This window comes from Ascidia mentula, chromosome 6 (genome assembly GCF_947561715.1).
Source record: "Ascidia mentula chromosome 6, kaAscMent1.1, whole genome shotgun sequence".
In the NCBI taxonomy this organism is placed as follows: Eukaryota; Metazoa; Chordata; class Ascidiacea; order Phlebobranchia; family Ascidiidae; genus Ascidia; species Ascidia mentula.
The window spans coordinates 12,698,851-12,722,967 of NC_138571.1; the positions used below are offsets into that span (position 1 = coordinate 12,698,851).

A 24,117-nucleotide genomic window follows, 5' to 3' on the forward strand; every position below is an offset into this window, starting at 1 on the left:
AATTTCGATACAATTTCGCATCTCCTGCTATCAATTCAGTTTTATAATAAAAGAAAGTTTTCAACGAATTCTATGACCACAGTAAACAGCAGTTGGCAGATAAAAAAATACAGTGTGAAATGATGAAATTGAGCCAATAATGATCGGTGAATCCCTATCAGATCTCATCGGTGCAACTTGGTGACTGTAAGAATGGACTTGCGGGCGAACTCACCAAACACAGCTAACTCCAGGTTCAAAATTACCTACAGTCGTTGTACTACAAAATGCCAGGAAACTACCTGTGGGTAAAACTAGCCTTACGTGTGCACTTGGATCATGTTTGTCTTGGTTATTTAACGCAAACTAATGTACTCCAATTCAACAACACAAGCCTTCGTATTCTAACTCAATTACACCATAGCGTTCGCTGTAAAATTTTATGTCTACACTTGTATCACTAGCCTTTAATTTAAAATTACCCCAAACAAAACATAAATTTTTAATAGCGTAGGTTTTCCTTTAAGCCGGTGTGCTCAGTTAACTGTATCGCATCGCATGGCATCCTACCCTGACTTTTTCCGCATTTCCAGTTTCGACAACGCACGGCAGTGACAAATTGTTGCTGAAAAAGGGACGTTTTTACTGACACAATCGGAACGGCTATACTCACCACAGCACTGTGCTGAAGCTAGCCTAGCTATTGTTGATGTTAATTTACATTGGGCAATATAAGGGTTGCGTTTTAATAACTGTTACTTCCACACACAATTTTATTTTGCTAAGGTATTCAAACATGTTTGTAGTCTGACAGATTCCTTTTTTTGAAGGCAGACCTTAAACGCTTGCTGTATTTCTCATAGTTATATTTTTTAGGGCCATGTTATATTCATGAGTGTTTCTAGCTTCAAGTTTTGTCCCGCGTCAGGTTACACCAAAGACAATCGCTCACTCTGTACAGAGGTTGGCGTTACGCTCAGTAGGCCTGCGTTATTTTGGAGGCTGGAAAACGAAAAACAACCTTCGCCGCTTAAAAAACAAAACCATTCAGAAAAAATAGAACGCACGTTGCTGTGATATGTGTTGCTTTGGGTAGAAACTGAGCAAGGACTGGACTGACTGTTTTAGAAAAGTTAGTGAGGATTAAGTGTTGTTTTTTTAGCAATTGTAGGTTCAAATTGACACTGCTGTGTTGAGCACGTTGCACTATAACGATAAAAAATGGTTTTGTTCGTGGCCTTATGCTCATGTACAGGGGCTTATGTACAATAGAGCTGGATGTACTCTGAAACAATTCCTGTACAATCAACATATTTTCTCGGATAATTTTTTGAAGTCTTTTTGTATGTGGTTTTGCTTACTCAGAGCCAGACAGCCTGGTGCAAAAAAAAATAAATTCAGTAAGTGGGCAAACAGCATGTTGGGACTGAACAATGAGACACCTTTCACCTACATACGCATGAGCTTGCGCCAGCTAAAAGCACTCTGTGAACGAACAATAACCCTTTCAATTAACTCCGTTTGTTGTTTGTGCCCCAAACAACTGTTCTTTGCTGATTTACCGAAAGTCAACAAAATTTAGGTTGCTGTTATCGTTAACCTTGGTATGTGCTAGTACAAAACAGCACTAAAACAAAATGTAACTGAATCAGACGAATGGTATTAGTGGGCATGAGTTGGCAGATTTCAGTCAGACGAAAACAAAGCCTCGTGCAATCGTGAGCACAAAGCGTGACACGCCCGGTCCCCAACTACATTGCAGCTCAGGGCGATTGTTGCGTCATAAACTACGCGTGTACCGGTTTTGTTTTCGAGCAATGTTGCGCAATCGAAAGTCACTTGACTTCTTTTTCTGAAAATTAGTGCAAAATCTCGGCATAAAAACACCTCTTTGCCCAAAAGATAACCAGTTATCTTGGGTTTGTGGAAAGTCAGGTCGCATATTAGCGTGGAGTTTGCAGAGAGTTTATCTCAAGAACGCAGGATGTGCAAGCGGCAAAACTGCTAGAAACTTATTTACAACTGGCTCAACAAATATGGTTTGTCGCTATTAAATTGTGTTAAATTCGCAAAGAATTTGGTGGCAATAATGGAAAGCACAGGATTATGTTTGAGGAGGGGCATATTAACGTAATAAATATTAAAACACTGAACTGTGACCATTCTAACAAAAAGCTGATTGTGTTTATGAAAATCCACTTGGCAACGATATTCGACATAGCAACATTATGTTCAAGCGTTCTTGTGTCGCTTTGGTCACGTGCTTCATTGGGGAAATCCCCGCGACATGTTTGTAAATGCTCTGAGCGACCCGAGATACATCACTTCCTTTTGACTGCCAGCTGTTATGATGGCCATTGCTTGGCGATTTGAACGGTAAGATCAGTTTCAGTCGTGCGTCTAGCTGCGGTCCTATCACCTGTATGTATCCTTGTTTGACACCAATATGCATAGTATTGCATTATATTGAATAGTATTGCAAGGGGTTATTTACTGCAACGACGCTAACTAACAGACAGTCAGTTAAACTTAATGGCAATGAATTATTTATGTACCAAGCAGTTGCGTCGTAGTGGATGGACAGCATGCAGTCATTGTTGTGGCAACACGATAAAAACGTAATATGTATCAATTTAAGCATGCTTATAGGACCCATAAACGGTTTGTGACGAAACACATGAATCATCACAAAAGGTATTTTGTGACGCAATCGTTTTTTTGTGATGTTACAGTAACTTAACTACACAGGCGGATTTTTCGTTTAAAGTACAAGACTTTTGTCCCGAAACTGTAAGGAAAATATGTCAGACAGCATAGACATAGAGGTCACTACAAAAATTGAAGTTTTGGTATAGTGCGTGCGCTCCCCATGAGAATTGGTTGACGCCCCCCCCCCCCCGGTTAGAGTGTAGCAAGGTCCTAACAGTTTAAAAGCTGAAATATCTATTGTTAAGATTGCAAAAATATGTGCAATGTTTTTATACAGTATGTGCGTATACATTATTTAGTTTTAGTGTAGCCTATTAGAGAAACTGTAACTGCCGCACAAACGAAAGCATGGCCGAAAGCAACGGTAAAACGAAAAGTGCAAACGGTACACCATTCAAAAACAATTTGAGCGATTCTAATGGAATTTACCCAACTTCGGATGATGAATTGCACCCAGAAGTGAAAACTAGAAGGTAAGGTTTTCCTGGTTCTGTACTTTTCTTGCACACTCTATTGATAACAGATAAATTTTGGTGGGACGTTTCCAGCTTATTATTTTAGCCGTAAGTAAAGCAAAAATTACAAAAAATGTAAAAGTGGGGGTTGTTTTGTATACAGTGGCGACAAATGCAGCGATAAAGGGTCACAAGCGAGCGACGGAAAGACGAAAAAAGAACCCCAGCCTTCCGTAGCCTATTTCTCTCTGGTAAGCAGTATATAAGTGTACGTAAACATACATTAAACCATGTTTTCTTGTGACTTTTATTTAAACACTACTGATTTTGATATTCATCACTTGGTAATTGCCTTTGACAACAAGATGTTGTTGAGCCCGCCGCGGAGGAAATAACCATTCCATGGGCACCTGACTCGATAACCTCGTACAGCGATATCCATTTGTCACTTTAACATTTCCATGCATAGTTTTTTGCGCCGAATTAAATCATTCAATTTGTCAATGCGACAAATTCCTGGCATGTTTACCACTCGCGTTGTTGCGCTTCATCCTAACAAAGTATGCCTGCGGTTATAACCACCCAAGTGTGTTGACGTGCAGTACCGCTATGCTAACGCCTGGGATTACTTTCTCCTCGTCATTGGAACGATATCGGCTGCTGCTCACGGCGTATCCATGCCCGTCATGTTTATCTTCTTCGGTGATATTGTCACACTGCTTGTGGGCTACGGTTCCTCCGGAAACAGCAACTTTACCACCGCCAGTCTCAACGCCACTGCCGTGGGGAACTTGACAAGCTCCGGTTGGACTATGTACGTAAATGTATTTCAGGTTAAAAAATGGAAAAAAATTTACACTTGTCTTTAATTAAATCTAATCATTTTTGGTTCGCATAAAAGAACAGGTAATATTTACCAATAAAAATGCACGGGCCCTTATAAAACCAGAATTGCTGTCGAAGCCCGTTATCAGGCGTCCATTTAACATAAATCAACAATACTGATATTTCTCGTGTTCTCCAACTTTCTGAAGTTGTATAATTTCATAGCAATTTTCACAAGAAAACAACACTAAAAAATAACATTTGTTTTACTATAAACGATTTCCTAGACTATTTTAGCTTTTTATCTCATTGGGTGACTATATATACAGTCTACACTATATATAAAGCTGCATTTACTATTTCGGCGTTGTTAAATCAATATGCGTGTTATTTGTCAGAGGATGCAGCGGCGCCTTAGTGCCTCCGAATGCGACAGATATCAACGTAAAAATAGCAGATATTGCAATCAAGTTTGCAATTATTGCTGCTCTGGTGTGGATTTGCGGTGGCCTGCAGGTATCCAAATACATCGATTCTACTTTGCACGGTCTTTGGTGAAACAATTAAATTAAATGCTTTGAAAGACACATTCTTAACTTTGTCAATTTCACGTTTTCGATTAAACTTTTCATTGTTTTCCGCAATATTAACATCTTACATCCGGAAATGAAACTCGTTTTTTTCTGTGTTTTCTCATGGAAGGTTACCTGTTGGGCTCTTCAAGCCGTCCGGCAAATCAACAAAATTCGACTGAAATTTTTTCGAAGCATTCTGCGCCAGGACATTGGATTCTTCGATCTCAACTCTGCAGGCGAATTGAATACAAGACTGGCCGAGTATGGAAATATTGAAACTATCGTAAATATTACGCGCAACTTGTCTACTGCTGTTTACATGCAAACTGTAACGACTAAATTCTAACTGCAACCTAGACCCGCAACCGCATGTTTCTTCCTTTAACCAATCTGCTTTGCCCAGACCTGGTTTTCAGGGTTACATCGGTGCTGAATGTAGACTAGTAAAAATACATCAACATACATCAAAAAGTTGATTGTTATACTTTGATGTTTAAGTATTTTAAAAGGATGGTAGCTATTCACATTTGTGCTTTGTGTACATTATACACTAAGCCGTGTAAGTCTTACGTCACTAAACTTCTATTTTTGTCGTATTGGCACCATTGAAAACTACTGATTTATTAATTTATTTGCGAGCACAGGTTTTTGTGAGTAGCTATCCCTCGTTTTATTAGGCGTAATTTTTTACTTGTCGTTGATGTCCTTCTTAACACAGAGTAACTTAGAAATACGGTTTCCATTGTTTTCAACTGACATCAACATATCCCACCTACCCCTACGTTGGATATAAATACAAATTTGTTTTGCAGCGATGTTTCAAAAATTCAAGCCGGCATCGGTGACAGGGTGTCCCTGGCCATCATGAATATCACGCGTTTCATCGGTGGTCTCATCATCGCGTTCATCTACTCATGGCGACTGTCGCTCGTAGTCCTGGCTGTGTCCCCGCTTTTGGCTATTGCCGCAACGATGATGTTCAAGGTACCGTAAATAGACAGAAGTATTTGGATTTTTTTTCCTGTAAAAGGCCAAACTTCGCATTTTTTTAAATTTTGTGGTCAAAGGTCGTCGCTGTGTTCACGAAGAAAGAATTGGACGCATATGCGAAAGCAGGCGGGATCGCAGAGGAGGTGATATCGTCAATCAGGACCGTGACTTCTTTCGGAGGACAGGAAATAGAAAGTAGAAGGTGGATTGTTTTTATTTTGGAGTGCAGCAATCGCCCAGTGTGGCGGAAAAAGTTCAAGTTTTGTTTAAAAAGTTCAAACATCTAATTGAGTTGAATACTTGGGAAAATAAAGAAATTCGGAATTGCGCTTTGTTGGAAAAATCACAGAATTAAACTAGTACTAGAGGTTGTGAACTTGCTGTACGGGTGGGTGGAGTTTCGCATCTAAGGCTGACGTTTATTCTGCAGCGTTCCCCACTAATATTACACATGTCAAGAACATGTTGCTTCAAATTCGCGAGTGCAGAAAAATTTGTAAAAAACGCAGAAAAGTAAGCTGTAAAATACACCCAGTTTCCAAAATGATTTTTAATGTTCGCAAACAGTAAAGAAAATTTATGACCAACTATATTTTTGTTCAACAACAAAATCGTGGAAGCGAAAAAAAGCTGGTTAAATAATTTACTACTTTAACTATATACTCTGTTTAACATACGCTGTACCGTTTTTCAAGATACGACCACAACCTGCATGCAGCCCGTACAGTGGGAATAAAGAAGGGATTCTTTACCGGTTTATCACTTGGCTCCATGATGTGTGTCATGTTCTGTTCCTACGGGCTGGCATTCTGGTACGGATCAACCCTTGTGTTCAGTAGAACGATAGAACCTGGAGCATTACTGACCTCTTTCTTCGGAGTAATCATCGGGGCATTCTCACTGGCGCAAGTGGGTGTTGAATATTTATTTGCTAAAAAGCGCCTTTAAAGTTGAACGTGTTTGGATTACTTGTAAACCGCATAGCCAAGTGGTTTTGCGCACTTTGAAGAGTTTTACCGCACTTGCGATGACCAAAGTCGCAGAAGTCTGACTTATTTGCCTTAAATTCTGCTAAAATTTTAATTGTCACGGGACGCCTTTGGGAACTCAACACGACGCACAGTTTAAGAATCTCGTTCATATCCGGCCAAAACTAAAAAAGTACAAAATTTACCACCGTAGGCCTAGACATTAAAGCATCCTAGATTTGGCCACCATGTGCCTCACTTACTGTTAAACACGTATATTGTATACATACTATAGCTTTTATAGAAGCAAAAGCAAACACCACTACTGCTGTGAAAATTTCTCATCCCATATACTGAAATTAAGGTTTTGAAACTATGACTTTTTAAATGTCTTGCTAGGGTGGCGGTGACATCGAGTACTTTGCCATCGCGAAAGCCGCTGGTTACAAGGTCTTTCAAGTGATCGATCGTGTGCCAGAGATCGATAGCATGTCTGACAAGGGACACAAACCCACGAAAGTTGATGGTAAAATTCAGTTTAAGAACGTGAACTTCACTTACCCGTCGAGACCTGACACCCAGGTAAATATATGGTTTATTTACAGATATCTACATTTAGGCGTTGATACAGAGTTTTAGGTGCAACACCTTTTAAGCTTTAAGGAAGGAGTTTATTTTGTCACAAGTGAGCCAAATAGTAGCTGTTACATCGCCACTAGTATGCTGTGTGTGTGTTTTCTATGTTGTGATTGTTTGACGTCATCTCAATGTGCCGTTGTTGCGTCACACGAACATTTGTCTTAGTGGAACACTGTTGTCTACCAGTGCTGCTGACCTATTGTAAATGTATTTTCTATTTGAATAGCCTATTGCATAAAGATAATTTAAGTGCCATTGTTTTCCGCTGACTGGTTGATCTGAAACCTCCCGAAATTTGTGACTCTGGTGCTATAATAATTCGGTAAGCAGAATTTGCTTATTTCTGTGTGTTTGTTTTTGGTCGCTAATTCTACAACTGTTTATGTAGAAACCGCAGCTCCGTCAGAATAAAGCGGATTTGTTAGTTTTCTTGGAAGAGGGTTGCGCGTTACGACTATTGTAGAAAACCCCCTGTTACACTGTCCGGGCGCAGGAGTCACGCCCACCCGCACTGCCAAGGGCAGCGTAACATCGTTTCGAATTATTGGATTTATTCTCAGCCATCGAATTATTTGGATTTATTCTCAGCCCGTTTTGAATTATTGGATTTATTCTCAGCCCGTTTTGAATTATTGGATTTAATCTCAGTCCGTTTCGAACTGTTTGGATTTATTACCATTGGGATTTATTACTATTTGAAATGTGTGATTCTGCTTCACCGTCTTCGTCTTCCACAGTCGAGGACCCGGCGGTTTTGCTAGTATCAAGCTGCGCGCACGCATGGCAACAATCTTGTCTGCGTGTTGAAGAGTTAATGCTGAAAATTGACAACGCTGTGCTTGTTAAAGAATACCTGCCACAGTTGGAGAAGTGTTTTTCCGACCTGATTGATGCCTATGCGCCGCTTGCTGAAAACAGCGAAGAATTAGCTCTAGCAAGACAGGATTGCCAGCGCGCAAAACGTGAACTCGATTCTCGTGTTGCGGAGTGGTTTGCCAACGCCAAGAAGTCAACTGGGCGTCGGAAGACTATATCAAGCCGATCGTCGAGTTCACATGTTGACGTACATAGCTCTGTTTCCTCCACCTCCTCGATTACCCGTCAAAGAATAGCTGCTCGTGTTAAACTTCAATTGGCTCGGGTGTCACAGCGTCAAGTCAATGAAGATTCTGAACTTGCAAGGCGTCAAGCAGAACTTGATGCTGACCTTGCAAGGCGTCGAGCAGAACTTGATGCTGAACGAAGAAGAAAACAGGTCGACGATGAGGTTGAGATGGCCGAGGCTGAAGTACGTGCGTGGGAGGAAGAATCCATTGCTGGAGATCCCCTGCTGTGTGACCAAAGACATCCTCCCGTGACAAGTTCCTCTGTCGGGGGGCTTCGACCTGAGTTTAATAGTGCGCCGGTAAATGCTTACCAACCTGCTGTCCCTGTCGTGCCACGGTCACATCCAACTTGCGTGGACACGAAGCCGTTTTTCCCGCAATCTGTCAGCGCACCCGTTGCTAAGTCATATCAAGGTCCTGATCCCTTTCCGTCGAACATACAGGATGTTGTCTCTCCTTCGCGTAGATACGTCCCAGAAGAGGACTTCATACAACAGCGAATCGTTTTGCCCCAGCCCGCGGTCAAAAAGTTTGATGGTGATCCGTTGAACTACTGGTCATTTGTTCGTGCTATTGAGTCCCATGTTCATAGCCGAACGAAGTCCCAAGATTCACGGCTAGTTTGTTTGTTGCAATTCTGCGAAGACTTCATTGCTGCCAAACTTGAGATCTACAGCAAGGATAAGATCTCAGGATACTCGAAAGCCCGTTCCCGACTTGAATACGATTACGGACAACCCCATATTATTGCCAACGCATGTGAACGTCGGCTCAAACAATTTCCGCCAGTCAAGCAAGGGCGACCAAAAGACCTGATGGAATTTTCTGACCTTTTAGAAAAGTGTCGCAGCTCACTCGAAGATATTGAGGAGTACGCGAGCTTGAACTCCTTGGATACGTTAAGACAGCTAATTCGAAAACTGCCGTTCCGGCTTCAAGAGAAGTGGATCGAACGTTCCGTTCAAGTGCTCGACGAGACTGGATCCCAAGCCGGATATCTCGCCTTTACAAATTTTGTCGTAGAGCGAGCGCGCATCGCCAACTCGTTGTTCGGTGTCGAGGCTGTCTACGAAAGCGTGCACGAAAAACCCGTCCCTGTTTCGGTAAAGAAGGGTCCTCGTGCTGCTGCGTACAACGTCTCGTCGTCGACATCCAGTCAGCCTCGAAGTCAAAACCCACCTACTCCCGTTTCATGTGCGTGCTGTAACAAGCCTCACGACCTGTCCAAGTGCCCGAAATTCGACGGAATGTCTCCCCAGGATAGACGCGGGTTTGTTGTCACAAATGGATTGTGTTTTAAATGCCTTTGTTCAGGTCATCGTTGCGGGAAATGCTCGATTCGCAAGCCATGCTCGGTAGAAGGTTGCACTGGCACTTTTCACCACACAAAGTTGCATGGCGCCTCTCAGAAGAGGCGACCCGGCAAGATTACAGAGAACCCTGCCCCGAAGCCACCGCCGATAGAACAATCGGCAACGATAATGGAAGCTACAACGGACAACTGCGGAGTCTACCTCAACGTCGTTCCCGTAAAGGTCAGACACAACAACATCGAGGTAAATACGTACGCTTTTCTTGATCAAGGTTCTACGTCTACATTTTGCGAACAAGGTCTGATTGATAAACTTGGTCTGCAATCCAAGGATCGAAAGATTTGTCTGAGCACTCTGACAGATCAATCGCGAGTGTACCAAGGCTCCACTGTGTCCTTCACCGTCATGCCGCTTGATGACGGAGAGCCGTTGTTGTTGCCGGAAGTGCTGTCCATCGACAAAATTCCCGTGTCGCCGAATAGGATCCCTGATGCGAAGAAGCTTGCGGAGTTCAATCACCTCAAGGAGTTGCCCCTGCGTCGCCTGGAAGGGGGAACTGTGACGATACTGATCGGAGCCGATAACCCCGCGGCCTTCCACGTACAGTGTACACGTTCTGGACCGCAGGGGACACCTTGTGCTGTAAAGACATCTCTTGGCTGGTCACTCTTTGGTCCCGCACTTGGTTCGTCTGCAAGGAGCGAAGCACATGTCCGTTTTTTAAAGGTTGCACAAGTCATGTTCCAACGGGAGATAGAGTGTTTGTGGAAGAGCGACTTTGGCGACGGAACATCAGTATTCGACATACCCTCATCCAGGGAAGATCGAATTGTTTATGACACGATGAAGGCATCGGTGAAGCATCAAGATGGACATTTTGAGCTCCCATTACCTTGGAGACCTGGAATCGAAAAGTTGCCACCCAGCCGCCAGATGGCGGAAAAGCGGCTGGTCGGTTTGAAAAGACGATTGTCTAACAACGATGTTCTGCGAAAGGGATATGTAGACACGGTGCAAACGTACATATCCAAAGGATACGCCGAAGAAATTCCCGACAACAAGGTCGTGACAGACAATCGCATCTGGTACCTGCCTCACCACCCAGTATTTAACCCACACAAGCCTGACAAGCTTCGTGTGGTCTTTGATTGTGCTGCCCGAAGCAGAAGCGTCTCACTGAACGACGCACTGATGCAAGGTCCTGATTTTGTAAACAGTTTGGTTGGCGTGCTAACCCGTTTTCGCTGTCAGCCGGTTGCCTTGATTGCCGACATCGAGGCAATGTTCCACCAGGTTCGGGTGGAACCCCGTGATCGCGATGCACTTCGATTTCTCTGGTGGCCCGGTGGAGATCTGACCTGTACACCGACGCCTCACCGGATGAAAGTGCACTTATTTGGTGCAACGTCCTCTCCGAGTTGCGCCACCTTCTGTCTGAGGCAGACCGCAGATTTATTCGGTAAAAACTTTGATCCACAGGTTGAATCCGTTTTGCGGCGCAATTTTTATGTGGACGACTGCCTCGCATCCGTCAAGGATATAGAAACTGCTATCGCTGTTCGTCTTCGTTTGAAAGACCTGCTAGCCAGAGGAGGATTTCGCTTGACAAAGTGGCTCTCTAACGAACAGCGCGTTTTGGAGTCGGTTCCCGAAAACGATCGAGCAAAGGTTGTGAAATCGCGTTGCCTCGATGATGCTACGCAACAGAGAGTCCTTGGTGTTCATTGGTCTGTTGCGGAGGACGCATTTCGGTTCAAAGTCAAACCGCCGAGCAGGCCGCACACGCGTAGAGGAATCCTTTCAGCTGTCAGTTCACTTTACGACCCTCTGGGTTTCGTATCTCCCGTGATTCTAAGGGCCAAGTTATTGCTGCAGGACTTGTGCAGAATGGAACTGAATTGGGATGACGGCATTCCGGAATTGATATCCGATAACTGGAAGAGGTGGCTTGCTGAGTTGCCTCACTTAAGCAATGTTGTCGTTCCACGTTGCTTCAGGTCTTCGGAACTGAAACCTCCATTGAAGTATCAACTGCATCATTTCGCTGACGCATCTAAGTATGCGTATGGCGCCGTGTCATATCTTCGCATCGAAGACGATCACAGGACAGTGATGTGTTCTTTTCTGATTGGAAAATCCCGACTTGCCCCGTTGAACACGAAGACGATCCCTCGACTGGAGCTCACCGCTGCTGTGCTCGCTGCGAGGTTGGATCGCCTCATGAGAAAGGAACTAGACTTGCCCATTGAAAGTTCAGTTTTCTGGAGTGATTCCACTGCTGTTCTGTTAAGCATTCGAAATGCAACCAAACGGTTTCCAGTTTTTGTCGCCAATCGCCTGGCAGAGATTGAGCGACTGACCGACATTACGAATTGGAAACACGTTCCTACAAAATTAAATCCCGCAGATGATGCCTCAAGAGGTCTACCCGCTGATGCCCTTGTCAATTCGAGTCGCTGGTTAAAAGGCCCAATGTTTCTCCTGGAGCCAGAAACCAACTGGCCATCGCAACCGCCAAATGCTGCCGATATTCCTGAGGAATTTAATCCGATGGGGAAGGCTGCAGCCTCCTGTACTGTTAACGTACATCAGCCGAAGCACCCCATGGATCGAATCATTGAACGTTACTCGTGCCTACACCGATTAAAGAAAGCCGTGGCCTGGTGGATGAGATTTAAGATGTTTTTGATACATCGAAGGAAATTATCAGTTGTCCCGTCAACTGACATTGGCTTGTCTGAGTTGAAGATCGCCGAGTTGGAACTTGTCAAGTACGAGCAGCGGAAAAGTTTTGCTTTACTTCTCTCTGCATTAAGTGGAAATTCTCGACTGAAAAAGACTGACTGCAGTCGTTCTGTGTACAAGTTAAACCCTGTTCTGGTTGATCAAGTGCTCCGTGTTGGTGGACGTTTAGACAAAGCGCCGATAAGTTTCAACGCGAGACATCCTGCAATCATGCCCCATTCTTCGCATTTGACTGACCTATTAATCCTGGCCCATCATGAAAGAGTTGGACACTCCGGGATGGGACACACCTGGACTTCAGTTCGACAAGACTACTGGATCATCAAGGGCGGTGTTGCCGTACGGCGCGTGCTTGGAAAATGTCTGTCTTGTCGACGCCGCAATGCTCAACCGGGTCGGCAGATGATGGCCGATCTGCCGTCGGCTCGCTTGGGAATCGCTGAACCTCCGTTCTCCAATGTCGGAATTGACTATTTCGGTCCTTTTCTGGTGAAGCAGGGTCGCAGCGAAGTGAAACGTTACGGTTGCGTATTCACCTGCCTTACAATCCGTGCCGTTCATCTGGAAGTTGCCCACAGTCTGTCTACTGATTCGTTCATAGCTGCCCTTCGTCGTTTCATTGGGAGACGCGGAGCACCAAAGCATATCTTCAGCGACAATGGCACAAATTTTGTTGGTGCCGAGAAAATACTGAGAGAGTCGTTGCAAGCATGGAACCAGCTTCAAATCTCTGAATTTCTGCTTCAGAAACAGACGTCGTGGTCATTCAACCCTCCTGCTGCAAGCCACATGGGTGGCGTTTGGGAACGTATGATTCGTTCTGTTCGTCGGATCATGTCCTCGCTTGCTGGTTCCCAGGTGATGTCTGATGAAGTCTTGGAGACCTTGTTTGTGGAAGCTGAATCCATAATCAACTCAAGACCCCTTGTCCCGGTGACATTTGATCATAGGGACGAAGAACCGCTGACCCCGAATCATCTCCTGCTGATGAGAGGATCGCCCAACCTGCCTCCGACGATTGCAGAGAAAAAGGATTGCTATACAAGACGGCGTTGGCGTCAGGTGCAGTTTCTCGCTGACCATTTCTGGAAGAGGTTCATGAGAGAATACCTGCCGGTTATCACTGCTCGTCCCAAGTGGCATGATTCTCATCGCAACTTTAAGAAAAATGATGTCGTCCTACTTGTGTGCGAATCTGAGTGCCGTTCAAAATGGGCGATCGGTCGAATCATTGAGACGTACCCCGATGAAAATGGAAAAGTTCGCATTGTGCTCGTTCGGACGAGCAGCGGTGTCTTTCGGCGCCCTATCACAAAACTGTGTCGCATCGTTGATTCTGATGAGACCTCCTCAACCTTTCCGAGCGATGTCAGCTCGGTTTGCTAGATGAACTCCGGGTAACTGCTCGGTCTTCTGAAGATACCTTCGTACACTGATTTTTTGCCGCGGTGCGCACGATATTGGCGATGTGTTTGTAAAAATGTTTCATGTTATTCCCACATTTTGGGGGGGAGTGTTACATCGCCACTAGTATGCTGTGTGTGTGTTTTCTATGTTGTGATTGTTTGACGTCATCTCAATGTGCCGTTGTTGCGTCACACGAACATTTGTCTTAGTGGAACACTGTTGTCTACCAGTGCTGCTGACCTATTGTAAATGTATTTTCTATTTGAATAGCCTATTGCATAAAGATAATTTAAGTGCCATTGTTTTCCGCTGACTGGTTGATCTGAAACCTCCCGAAATTTGTGACTCTGGTGCTATAATAATTCGGTAAGCAGAATTTGCTTATTTCTGTGTGTTTGTTTTTGGTCGCTAATTCTACAACTGTTTATGTAGAAACCGCAGCTCCGTCAGAATAAAGCGGATTTGTTAGTTTTCTTGGAAGAGGGTTGCGCGTTACGACTATTGTAGAAAACCCCCTGTTACACTGTCCGGGCGCAGGAGTCACGCCCACCCGCACTGCCAAGGGCAGCGTAACAGTAGCAAATAAATTGTACTCAAGAAGGCCCCTAAAGTGTTTCAAAAAATCGTCGGTACACATACATTTAAGACATGTTGATGCAACATTTTAGTAAGAACACCTTATAAGGCTTTTGAAAGGAAGTTATTTTGTTACATGTGAGGCAATATTGGCAAACAAATTTTGCAAAAAAACAGCTTTTCAAAAGTTTTCAAAAAATATAGGTACAACATTTTTAACTTAACTGACGAAGTAGCGGCTTATTCCAGGTTTTGCAAGACGTCAACTTCACAGCGGAAAGTGGTAAAACGACAGCTTTGTGTGGACAGAGTGGATGTGGAAAGAGTACTTGCGTACAACTCATACAACGTTTCTATGACCCACAGGTAAGCAAAAACATATTTTGTTGCTGTTTTAAGCCACGTAACTGCATGTATGCCCATCATATGAAGTTGGTCACTGTATGTAAACATTGTACAGTTAAGTGTCCTGTTTTCTCCTTGGTTTTAGTGATCAATTTCATATGATTGTTGGTTTTAATGATCAATTTCATATGATCTCCTTGGTTTTAGTGATCAATTTCATATGATTTATTTGGTTTTAGTGATCAATTTTTTATTTGATCTCTTTGATTTTAGTGATCAATTTCATATGATCTCCTTGGTTTTAGTAATCAACTTTATATGATTCATAAGATCTCCTTGATTTGGAAAATCAACTTCATATGATGTCGCGGGTTTTTGTGATCAACTTCATATGATCTCCTTGGTTTAGCGATGAACGTTTTAATAATAATTCTAAAACGCATTTGTGAATTGTTCGACAAAACTCGATGATATTTGCACAGAAAGGAGTCGTGGAGTTGGACGGTGTCGACATTCGGACGTTAAACGTTCGCTGGTTTCGCGAACACATCGGAATCGTGTCCCAAGAACCGATTCTATTCGATACCACTATAATGGAAAATATTCGATACGGCAGTGAAGACGTCACAGACGAGGAGATCGTGAGCGCCACCAAACAATCGAATGCTTATGACTTCATAATGCAGATGCCCAACGTGAGTTTTTTAGCGTTGCATGATTTACATATTGGGAGATACTTGTAATTTGTAGTCTCTAATTTTTTTTCGTGAATGCCACAGTGAAAGTGTTCGTAAATACACATGACCATATGTCGAACTCAAATTATTGTCATGACTAATCTTAGTTTGATTGAAATTTTTAAAGTGGCAAAATATGGGCTAACGTTTTTCCAGTTTATCCAATTTGTTTTACGAGGCAGAAATTCGACACAATGGTTGGAGAAGGCGGGGCTCAGATGAGCGGAGGACAGAAGCAGAGAATTGCCATCGCTCGAGCCATCGTTCGCAACCCGAAGATCATGTTACTCGACGAAGCTACGTCAGCACTCGATACAGAGAGCGAATCAGTCGTGCAAGCTGCACTGGAGAAGGCATCGCAAGGTACAAGAATCAATAATACTTGTTTGTAAGTTACGGGTGGAGACCACGTAGTGTAAAAGTTCTTTTTAAATATGCTGTTTCGTTTGTATGGTCAAGGATGGTAAACACTGGCTCGGGCCGTTTAACCTTGCTTAACCATTTCGTGTTAAGTCGCTGCACATTTTCAAACGAAAGTCGTGTTCCATAATATCTGCCGTTTGGCTCCAGGGCGTACGACTATCGTGATCGCCCACCGGTTGTCGACCATCAAGAACTCGGACAAGATCATCGGATTCCACGAGGGCCAGGCAATGGAACAGGGAAGTCACGACGAACTTCTTCAAGTTGAGAACGGAATTTACCAGAACCTCGTTCATATGCAAAGCTATACAGCCGAAGAAGGTAAAACCCTTGAGAAGCTGTTCACCCAAAATTAAATAATATTTCATACTCAAAGGGTGTCCAGAAATTGCGGTTGCTTGTGGTCAAGGTTTACAAGTTACGCATGCCTTGGGTATAAGCCCATGTACTATGCTGCTGGAGAATTTTTTTGGTTGTTGTACCTAATTCTTTAATTTTAAACAACGTTTGTTGCAGGTGGAATCAACGAAGACGCCCGCTCCTTATCTCGTGGTGGTGAGTATCTACTTAGCATGAGTTAACCTTCATGTTAAAGCCAAGTTAAGCGGATCAATATAACTCACACGAAAAACTCTGAAGTCTTTTAAGTGGCGTGATCAGCGAACAGGAAATTGGAGTCCATCTTAGACAAAGCTGTATCAAAGCCTATTATTCCCGACAAGCTGCAGTTTCAAAAACTCTTTTTCAGAGAGCTGACTTCTAGTTTTGAGGATGTGGATTTATAAAATAAATGCAGTCGATGACCTAGCAATCACCCCGTTTTAATTAATAATACACACAATAAGTAAACGCTCATTCGATTGTATACATGCTTTTTATGTCTAGCTTAGAACAACGTTTGAAGTTATCCTTTCACACAAGAACATTTTAAACTGTGGAAGTTGTTATTCTACCAGGTTCGGTAAAACACCCTAGTCGACGAAGTCTTCGCAAGCGATTGGTCAGCGTCACCAGCATCCGATCCGAATCCACCAAGTACGGAAAGGATGAGGAAGATGAGGAGGAAGATGAGGAGCTTCCCGAATATAGCTTCTCCAGAGTGATGGCCATGAACAAACCGGAAACTTTCTACATTATTGGTAAATGCTCTGCCAGTTTCTTTAACTCACTTCTGCAAGAATTGTTTTGGTGAACGTTGCGCTGCAATTATGGGGAGAAATGAGCTTTTAAGTCTTCTATGGTCGTACGTTCCTTATGGCTACAAAAACGTATTTATTACATAGTGCTAATACCCTTTTCTAATGTTGTTGCCCCTTTAGTCTTAATACAGACGCCACAATAAATTGCCTAGCACACCTTGTTGTTAATCACATTGTACTAAACCCAAACTTTTACCCGTTTACGTCATTGTCCATTTCTGTAAAAAACGTTAATCACAGCTTGACTGGATGTTTGGAAATGCGGATCTGCCTTGTAAACGCGTTGACCTTCTTGCCAAAATGCAGTAATATTTCTATTGCAGGTGGTTGTTTCGCTGCTTCCGTTACCGGTGGCGTACAACCTGTGTTTGCCATTCTTTTTGCCGAAGTCCTTAAAACCTTTGCTTTACCCGACGCGGTAGAGCAAGAATCGCGAATGATTCTTTTCTCTCTGCTGTTCGTCGCTGTGGGCGCCACGCTGCTTGTTGGCAACATTTTACAGGTAAGTTTTATGGTTTTGAGAGCTGCAGACAAGGTGTACATATTGTTTCGTCCTGAAAGGTGTTATCAGTGCAGCTGTTGACTATGGCAGTTGTCAGCTGTTGACTACAGTACGCTCCACGGTGGTTCGTCTCTGTTGTTTGGTACCTAGTTTGGTACCCAACTGATCGACGTTGACCGAAAGTTATTACAAAGCGAAAATATGTGTGCCTGCTAGTGTAAAAGCTAGCACAGTGCCACAGTCAACAGATGCACTGATAAGTGCCCTTTTGCACTTTTATGGTTTTGTCTCGCCAACAGCATTGTTAATTTATGTTTTTAACCCCGAACAAACAATCTAGGTTATCCACGTTGTGATTTTTTCTTAATTTTTTGCTTTTATGCTGCAATTTTAAACGGTTGTATTTCGTTACAAAATAGCTTTATTGTCATTGTATCAAGTTAGTGCCAAAAACCGAAATGAATTTTGCTAACCTTTATATGCACACACAGGAAGAGCTTGCTAAACATCATGACAATTTTTACACCAGGCGACATGTTTTGCCAAGTCTGGAGAGGAACTGACGTTGCGACTTCGAAGCCGCGCCTTCCGTGCCGTTCTTCAACAGGAAATGGCCTACTTTGACGACCACCACAACAGCACGGGCGCGCTCACAACACGGCTTGCAACGGATGCGTCAAAGGTTCAGGGCAGCACAGGAGTGCGCATGGGAGTCTTGGTGCAGTGTTTCTGCGCTTTGGGTAAGCGCTTTCTGGTGTTCGGTTTAACAAGTTGATTAGGAATACTGTTTATGGCCTATACGTAGGCTAAATGTCTTACAAACAAGAGTTATTGTAGTGCTGATGTGCTTAGTTTGACCTGAAACCAAATATATTGAAGCAAGGCCGTTAAGAGGGAAAAGTGTGGCGGTGCGAGACCCTTTTAAGGGCTTTACAGTCGTAGAAATCCCTTCCTGCTTTAAGCAACAATGACATTCACGTTCCTATACCTTTCTGTTATTCATGGGTCCCTTGATTCGTATATATTTCCAGTGGTGATACACCGGATACAAACCACTCTCGTGGTCAGTTTTAAGAGCTGTTTTTACATTTGAAGGTGTTTCATTGGGAATTGGTTTCGGATACAGTTGGCAACTTACTCTTCTGATTATCGCCTTTGTCCCCCTGTTGGCGCTGTCCGGAATGTTAAAAATAAAGCTTTTCACTGGGCAGGTGAGATGCTTTTGAACGCTTTTGTACACACCTTCACAATAGCATATTGGTGTGTTTTTGAACGAAAACGAACAAAATCGTATGATTTGGTGGAAATCATCGTAGTTGCCACAAAATTCCACATGAGGCAACTGTTTTTATTTGGTCAGTAAGCCACCAGGTTCACCTTCCATTTCTTTTTGAGCCATATACGTAAACCTGATCTGCCATTTTGGCAAAGAGCAACGTCACAACCCCGTGCGTCATTTGCAGGCGAGTGCGGAGTCGAAGGCTTACGAGACAGCGGGCCAGATCGCAACTGAAGCAACACTCAACATCAGAACTGTAGCTTCACTCACCAAGGAAGACAAGTTCAACGAAAAATACGAGGCAGCCATGTTGCTTCCATACAAGTGAGTTCTGTCGAGTAACCAATTCCTACACATATCACTTACATATCTACACTCCGTTGTTTCAGAAAAGCGATAAAGAAGACCTTCGTGTATGGCGTAACGTTTGGCATGTCGCAAGCCATCATGTTTTTTGCCTATGCCGCCGCTTTCAGATTCGGTGGCTGGCTCGTGGCCGAATGTCTCATCGAGTTTGAAAACGTCTTTAAGTAAGTATACCCCACAGCCCTGCAGAGATAAATGAAACAAAAATGGGTCAAATTCTTAAACCCGACTTTTGGTCAAGGCAGAATAAAGCCTGAAATAAAAATACGTTTTGAAACTCTATATAACATGTGCTCTTTACTGCCACAGAGTGTTGATGGCAGTCGTTTTCGGTACGTTTTCCATCGGACAAGCCACTGGCTTCGCGCCCAATGCGGCCGAAGCTAAAGTAGCAGCCTCCAGAATGTTCAAACTCTTTGATCGTGTGCAGAACATTAATAGTTCCAGCCAAGACGGAAAGAAACTGGTATGGCCTCTTTACATGTATCACGCATTTCGCTGTAAAGTTTATGTCGACAGTTGCTGATTTGTGTGCGAAATCAACGCTAGTCATTAGCTATTTTTGCTGACCCGTTTCCAAAACTTTTTCTGGAACCTACATTTTTCTGTGTTTTGCCATAAGTGTTAAACAAGAAACCAACACGATGCAGCATTTTATATGTGTGAACTTTTGACACAATTCTTTACAAACAGCTTGGCTGTATACAGATATTTAATATATATTTATTGACGTATATTCACTTGTTTTTGCTACAAAACAAAATCAATGTCGAAACTGTAGTGTAGGATTAAATTGTTGACATGCTTCCCTTGGCTTAATATGCTTGTGGTATACTTTTTCCGTTTTAAATGCCAAGAAGCACCAAATTAAAATTTTTTCTTCAGGATTACATGTGCTATCCTGCTACATGAATAATGAACATGTGTCTTTTTGCCTTTAGAAATCGACCACCTCGAAGGTCGACTACAAGAAAGTGAAGTTTAACTACCCGACCAGACCCGACGTACAGATCCTGAAGGGTCTGAACTTGAACATAGAACCGGGCAAGCGAGTGGCGTTGGTCGGTCAGAGTGGATGCGGAAAGTCGACTTGCGTTCAACTCCTTGAAAGATTCTACGATCCTGTTGAAGGAGCTGTGGTAAGCATGGTCTATATTTCGAAGTATTAAACTACAATCGACAAGGAATAATCGTTTATAGCAGTGGTTCTTAAGGTTTGCCGGAAAGATTCACTGCAATTGCGTTGCACCAAATATAAAACTATTAGGTCGACTTTTCCCGTTATTTGTTATTTTCAGTCGCAGGAGGCAGAATAAACCCGCACAATTTTACAGGGTAGACAGTCTGATTATTGCAGATAAATGTATAAATGACTAAAAGAAAAAAATTTTTTTTTGCAGGATCTCGACAATGAGGACTTAAAGAATCTCAACATCTCTTGGTTGCGAGCGCAGATGGGGATTGTGTCACAGGAACCCGTTCTCTTCGACAAAACCATCGCCGAAAACATCAGATACGGTGACAACTCACGTAACGCAAGCATGGAGGAAGTAATCGCTGCAGCGAAGAACGCGAACATCCATAGCTTTATTGATGGACTTCCAGAGGTGAGAGCAGTTGCTTAAATTGGCCTTGGTATTATCCTTGTACACAACCCCTTTCTAAGCCAGTTGAACGCTAAGATTAATGGCAGTGTTGTCAGTTCGCATTTATTTGGTTTTAGGGTTACGAAACCAACGTTGGATCAAAGGGCGCCCAGTTGTCAGGTGGTCAGAAACAGAGGGTGGCGATCGCGCGTGCTTTGCTTCGAAACCCGAAGATTCTTCTCCTTGACGAAGCGACCTCAGCCCTCGACGCTGAGAGCGAAAAGGTAAAATGGAGATTTATATGTTGAAAGCAGTCAGTGCATGTTCAACAGGTAGGAGCTGTATTTTATACTTACTATTATCCTTCGAAATTTTGTTAAACTATGAATCACAAACACTTTAAAGAATCCGAGGTTCGATTTAAAAAGCAGCAAATATGTTTTGTTCGTTTCTCCGCTAGGTGGTGCAAGACGCGTTGGACGCTGCCAGCGAAGGTCGAACCTCCATCATAATCGCCCACCGTCTCTCCACTGTCAAAAACGCCGACGTTATCTGCGTGCTGGAGAACGGAGTTGTTGTGGAAAAAGGCACTCATAATGAACTCATCGCCCTCAAAGGATCCTACTTTAGTCTTGTGAATGCACAACTCCATAAGAAGGAAACCTAAGACTTGGTTTAAACTAATTACAAAAACACAACCCTCATCCATTGGGAAAATACTGCTACACCACTCACAAAGTTTTTTCCAAACTTAATCTACATATAAGTCTGTGTAAATCATATTTTTTTGCGAATTTTATTGGTTATGCGTAAACAGGGCAACCACCTGTTGTTGATGGTTATATATTTGAGTTGAAATACTACACGAAATCGTAGCGTTAATATTTGCCCAGATTTCTATGTTACGTAGGCTTACATGTGGATCAAGTTTGGCGAAAACTTTGTGACCCGGTGTTAAAGTATCTTCCTATCCATTGGGCTGTATATCCTTTGAGCTGTTGAAAACGTTGCCTTATTTCGTATTATTTAATATGTACAGTGTTTTGTGTTTCCTCAGTATTGCAAAGTTACTTCCTTCTAACCTTATAGTTGACCTAGGAATTTTTTTAACTATTTTCTTTATCTACATCTTGTCATGATCAACCATACCACAAACACACAATTGCAGATCATTTGCCTGAAAGGAATAAATACTGCCATCGCTTTGCCATCACATTTCTCTTTAGTGCCGCTTGTACGCGAATCTTCCTCAATAAATCTTTTATGTTCCACAATTCAATTGAATCAATGTAGAAAAATACCACTGCAAATGGCCGACGTTAGCCTACTTTTCCAGCATTTTTTATTTTTCTTTTCCTGTCATAATTCTTCTATTGGGCCAAAAATTGTCACGATTTCCTTTAACATTTGTCCGTTACGCTCTCAGGCAATTTGAGCCCGTTCTGGAATGTAGCAATTATGACGTCACAAACAGGTGTTCCGCCCGAGAGCATCTCTTCGTAATCAGATAGGCAAGCTGTTACGCTTCACTGCACGCAGTGTTTTGCACAAGCGCAAAAGCGAGTTGTTGCGGAAGACCTAACCACAGGCAGAAACTTTGGGGTGATTTAACTGTAGCCTTGCAAAAGCGCAAACCAGTGACAGTTTGTAGAATTAGTTGTTTATCATAACTTATTAAGGTTCATTCGTTGTGGTTTGTTTGATCTGTTGTTTGATGGGGTTTATTTTACCGCTAAAAAGTTGCTGATCTGTTGTCGTCAGATAAACAAAAAAATATCGGAATCTATTTGCAACTTTTTTATTGAGCGGGAGGTGAACGTGTAGGAATTAAAGTTGACTACACAGATTTGATTGAAACTGTTGAATGCAAGGACATGGCGTTTTTGTACAGGAAAACGTATTTGCGCTTGTTGATGCGAAATTTACAGATAACAGTGACCTAAAGAAACGTCCAATCTTCATTTGCCATCGATCCAAAGAGTTGTGGTTCCTTATTGCAAGCGGTTTAATTGTCAGCAAATATTCTTACGTAACAGCATAGAATTCGTATTGTATGAAATTTTATTAACATTGGTTTGAGAGGCCAATATTTACTCAAGAAACTAAGCCTTTTGTGGTTCGTTTGTCTTTCCCCTCGAAGCTGGGATCTAAATTTAGAAACAGACATAAAACTTTAAAGCCTCGTATTAGTTGGCTTAGAAAAATCTACATTCGACCTATACACGGCTTCTGACAAAGAGATAGCTTTGGTAGGCAACGAGGTTGATGCTCTGATACTAAACGTGGGACAATGAGTTGTATTTGAACTTCAACCCTTTTCTGCTGTAAAATTACTCAATTTGCTATTGTTGAAAGGCAATAAAACAGCACACTTTAAAGTACAGCGAAAGGGCAGGGTATAGTGAAACCAGCCAACAGAGTAGATATCATGTATGGAGACAACAATGGATTAGTGAAATCGTATAATTTTTTACGTGTGTGTGGTGTGCTAGTTGAAAAAAACACAAAAAGTCTGGTCTGCAGCCCAAACAGAGTTTTATACGTGCTCTTCTACCTACAGTAAATGGAGCTCGGGGTGTTCTAATGCTTTGTGTGCATGTTTCGCTTAGCTGTTGGTGGATCGTTCTTTGAATAATTTATGCTCACACGTCAACTGCGTGGTGCATTTGATCTCTTTGTGCAGGCATTCTGCAGAACTGTTGGTTTTAATGCATAGAGGAATCTGAACCATCGAACACGCACTGGTGCTGATTTTGATCTTGCTGTCAGACAATTTTGTTCGGTTGGCGATAAATTTATCGTTACAATATGAAGTAAACGGGGAAAAAGAGCTTTATTATATATTTGTACAGAATAACTATCAGTAGATCTTTATCGAGATAGTCAGCAAAAAAGTGCCATTCTTTGCCCTTCGGTTAAATAAAGCTGGATCGTGTCACGGGAAATGGCAGTTTGTTTTATTTGTGGTAATTCAAAATCAAACATATTGAGAATATGCAGACATGTCTCCAATTGCCGCTAAAGAAGGTTATATGTCCAATTGTGGCGACCTGTTGCTGCTCAACCTGCAGTTTTGTTCGTCGCGGTCAACGCGTGCCTACGTGACTGAATGATGCGAGTTAACGTCGTTAACCGTTTGATATCAAGGTCGCCTGCGGCAATGCGGTTTAATTTACCGTTTTATGGAGTGAGCAGAAGTAGTTTTGCAGATGTTTTTGAACAATCTTTGGAGAGAATTCTTTTTCAAAAAACATCATGTTTATATGGCAGTTTGTTATTAAACAAGATTCTTGTGTGACGAAACTTTTCAATGAAAACTACGCGGTTCCAAACATAAATAATTTTCTGCCTGTAACATTGATGTTGTTTGTGTCTCCATATACCACAAGACCC

General features: G+C 42.7%; 2 protein-coding genes across 2 annotated transcripts; both read left to right on the plus strand.

Moving 5' to 3' along the window:
- The first annotated feature begins 2,969 nt into the window (after positions 1-2,969).
- On the plus strand, positions 2,970-22,320 carry LOC145906852 (ATP-dependent translocase ABCB1-like). The gene is made up of 25 exons (XM_082994326.1): positions 2,970-3,161; positions 3,307-3,394; positions 3,746-3,957; positions 4,367-4,484; positions 4,671-4,804; positions 5,356-5,527; positions 5,611-5,735; positions 6,229-6,442; positions 6,901-7,083; positions 14,537-14,653; positions 15,115-15,327; positions 15,552-15,732; positions 15,940-16,113; positions 16,309-16,347; positions 16,749-16,931; positions 17,315-17,493; positions 18,023-18,233; positions 18,589-18,704; positions 18,957-19,096; positions 19,162-19,302; positions 19,448-19,604; positions 20,080-20,277; positions 20,539-20,745; positions 20,862-21,008; positions 21,185-22,320. Exons 1-25 carry the CDS (start codon positions 3,037-3,039, stop codon positions 21,389-21,391), a joined length of 3,981 nt encoding a protein of 1,326 aa, XP_082850452.1. The 5' UTR covers positions 2,970-3,036; the 3' UTR covers positions 21,392-22,320.
- On the plus strand, positions 7,841-13,690 carry LOC145906328 (uncharacterized). The gene has a single exon (XM_082993747.1). It carries the CDS (start codon positions 7,841-7,843, stop codon positions 13,688-13,690), a length of 5,850 nt encoding a protein of 1,949 aa, XP_082849873.1.
- Positions 22,321-24,117: the final 1,797 nt, after the last annotated feature.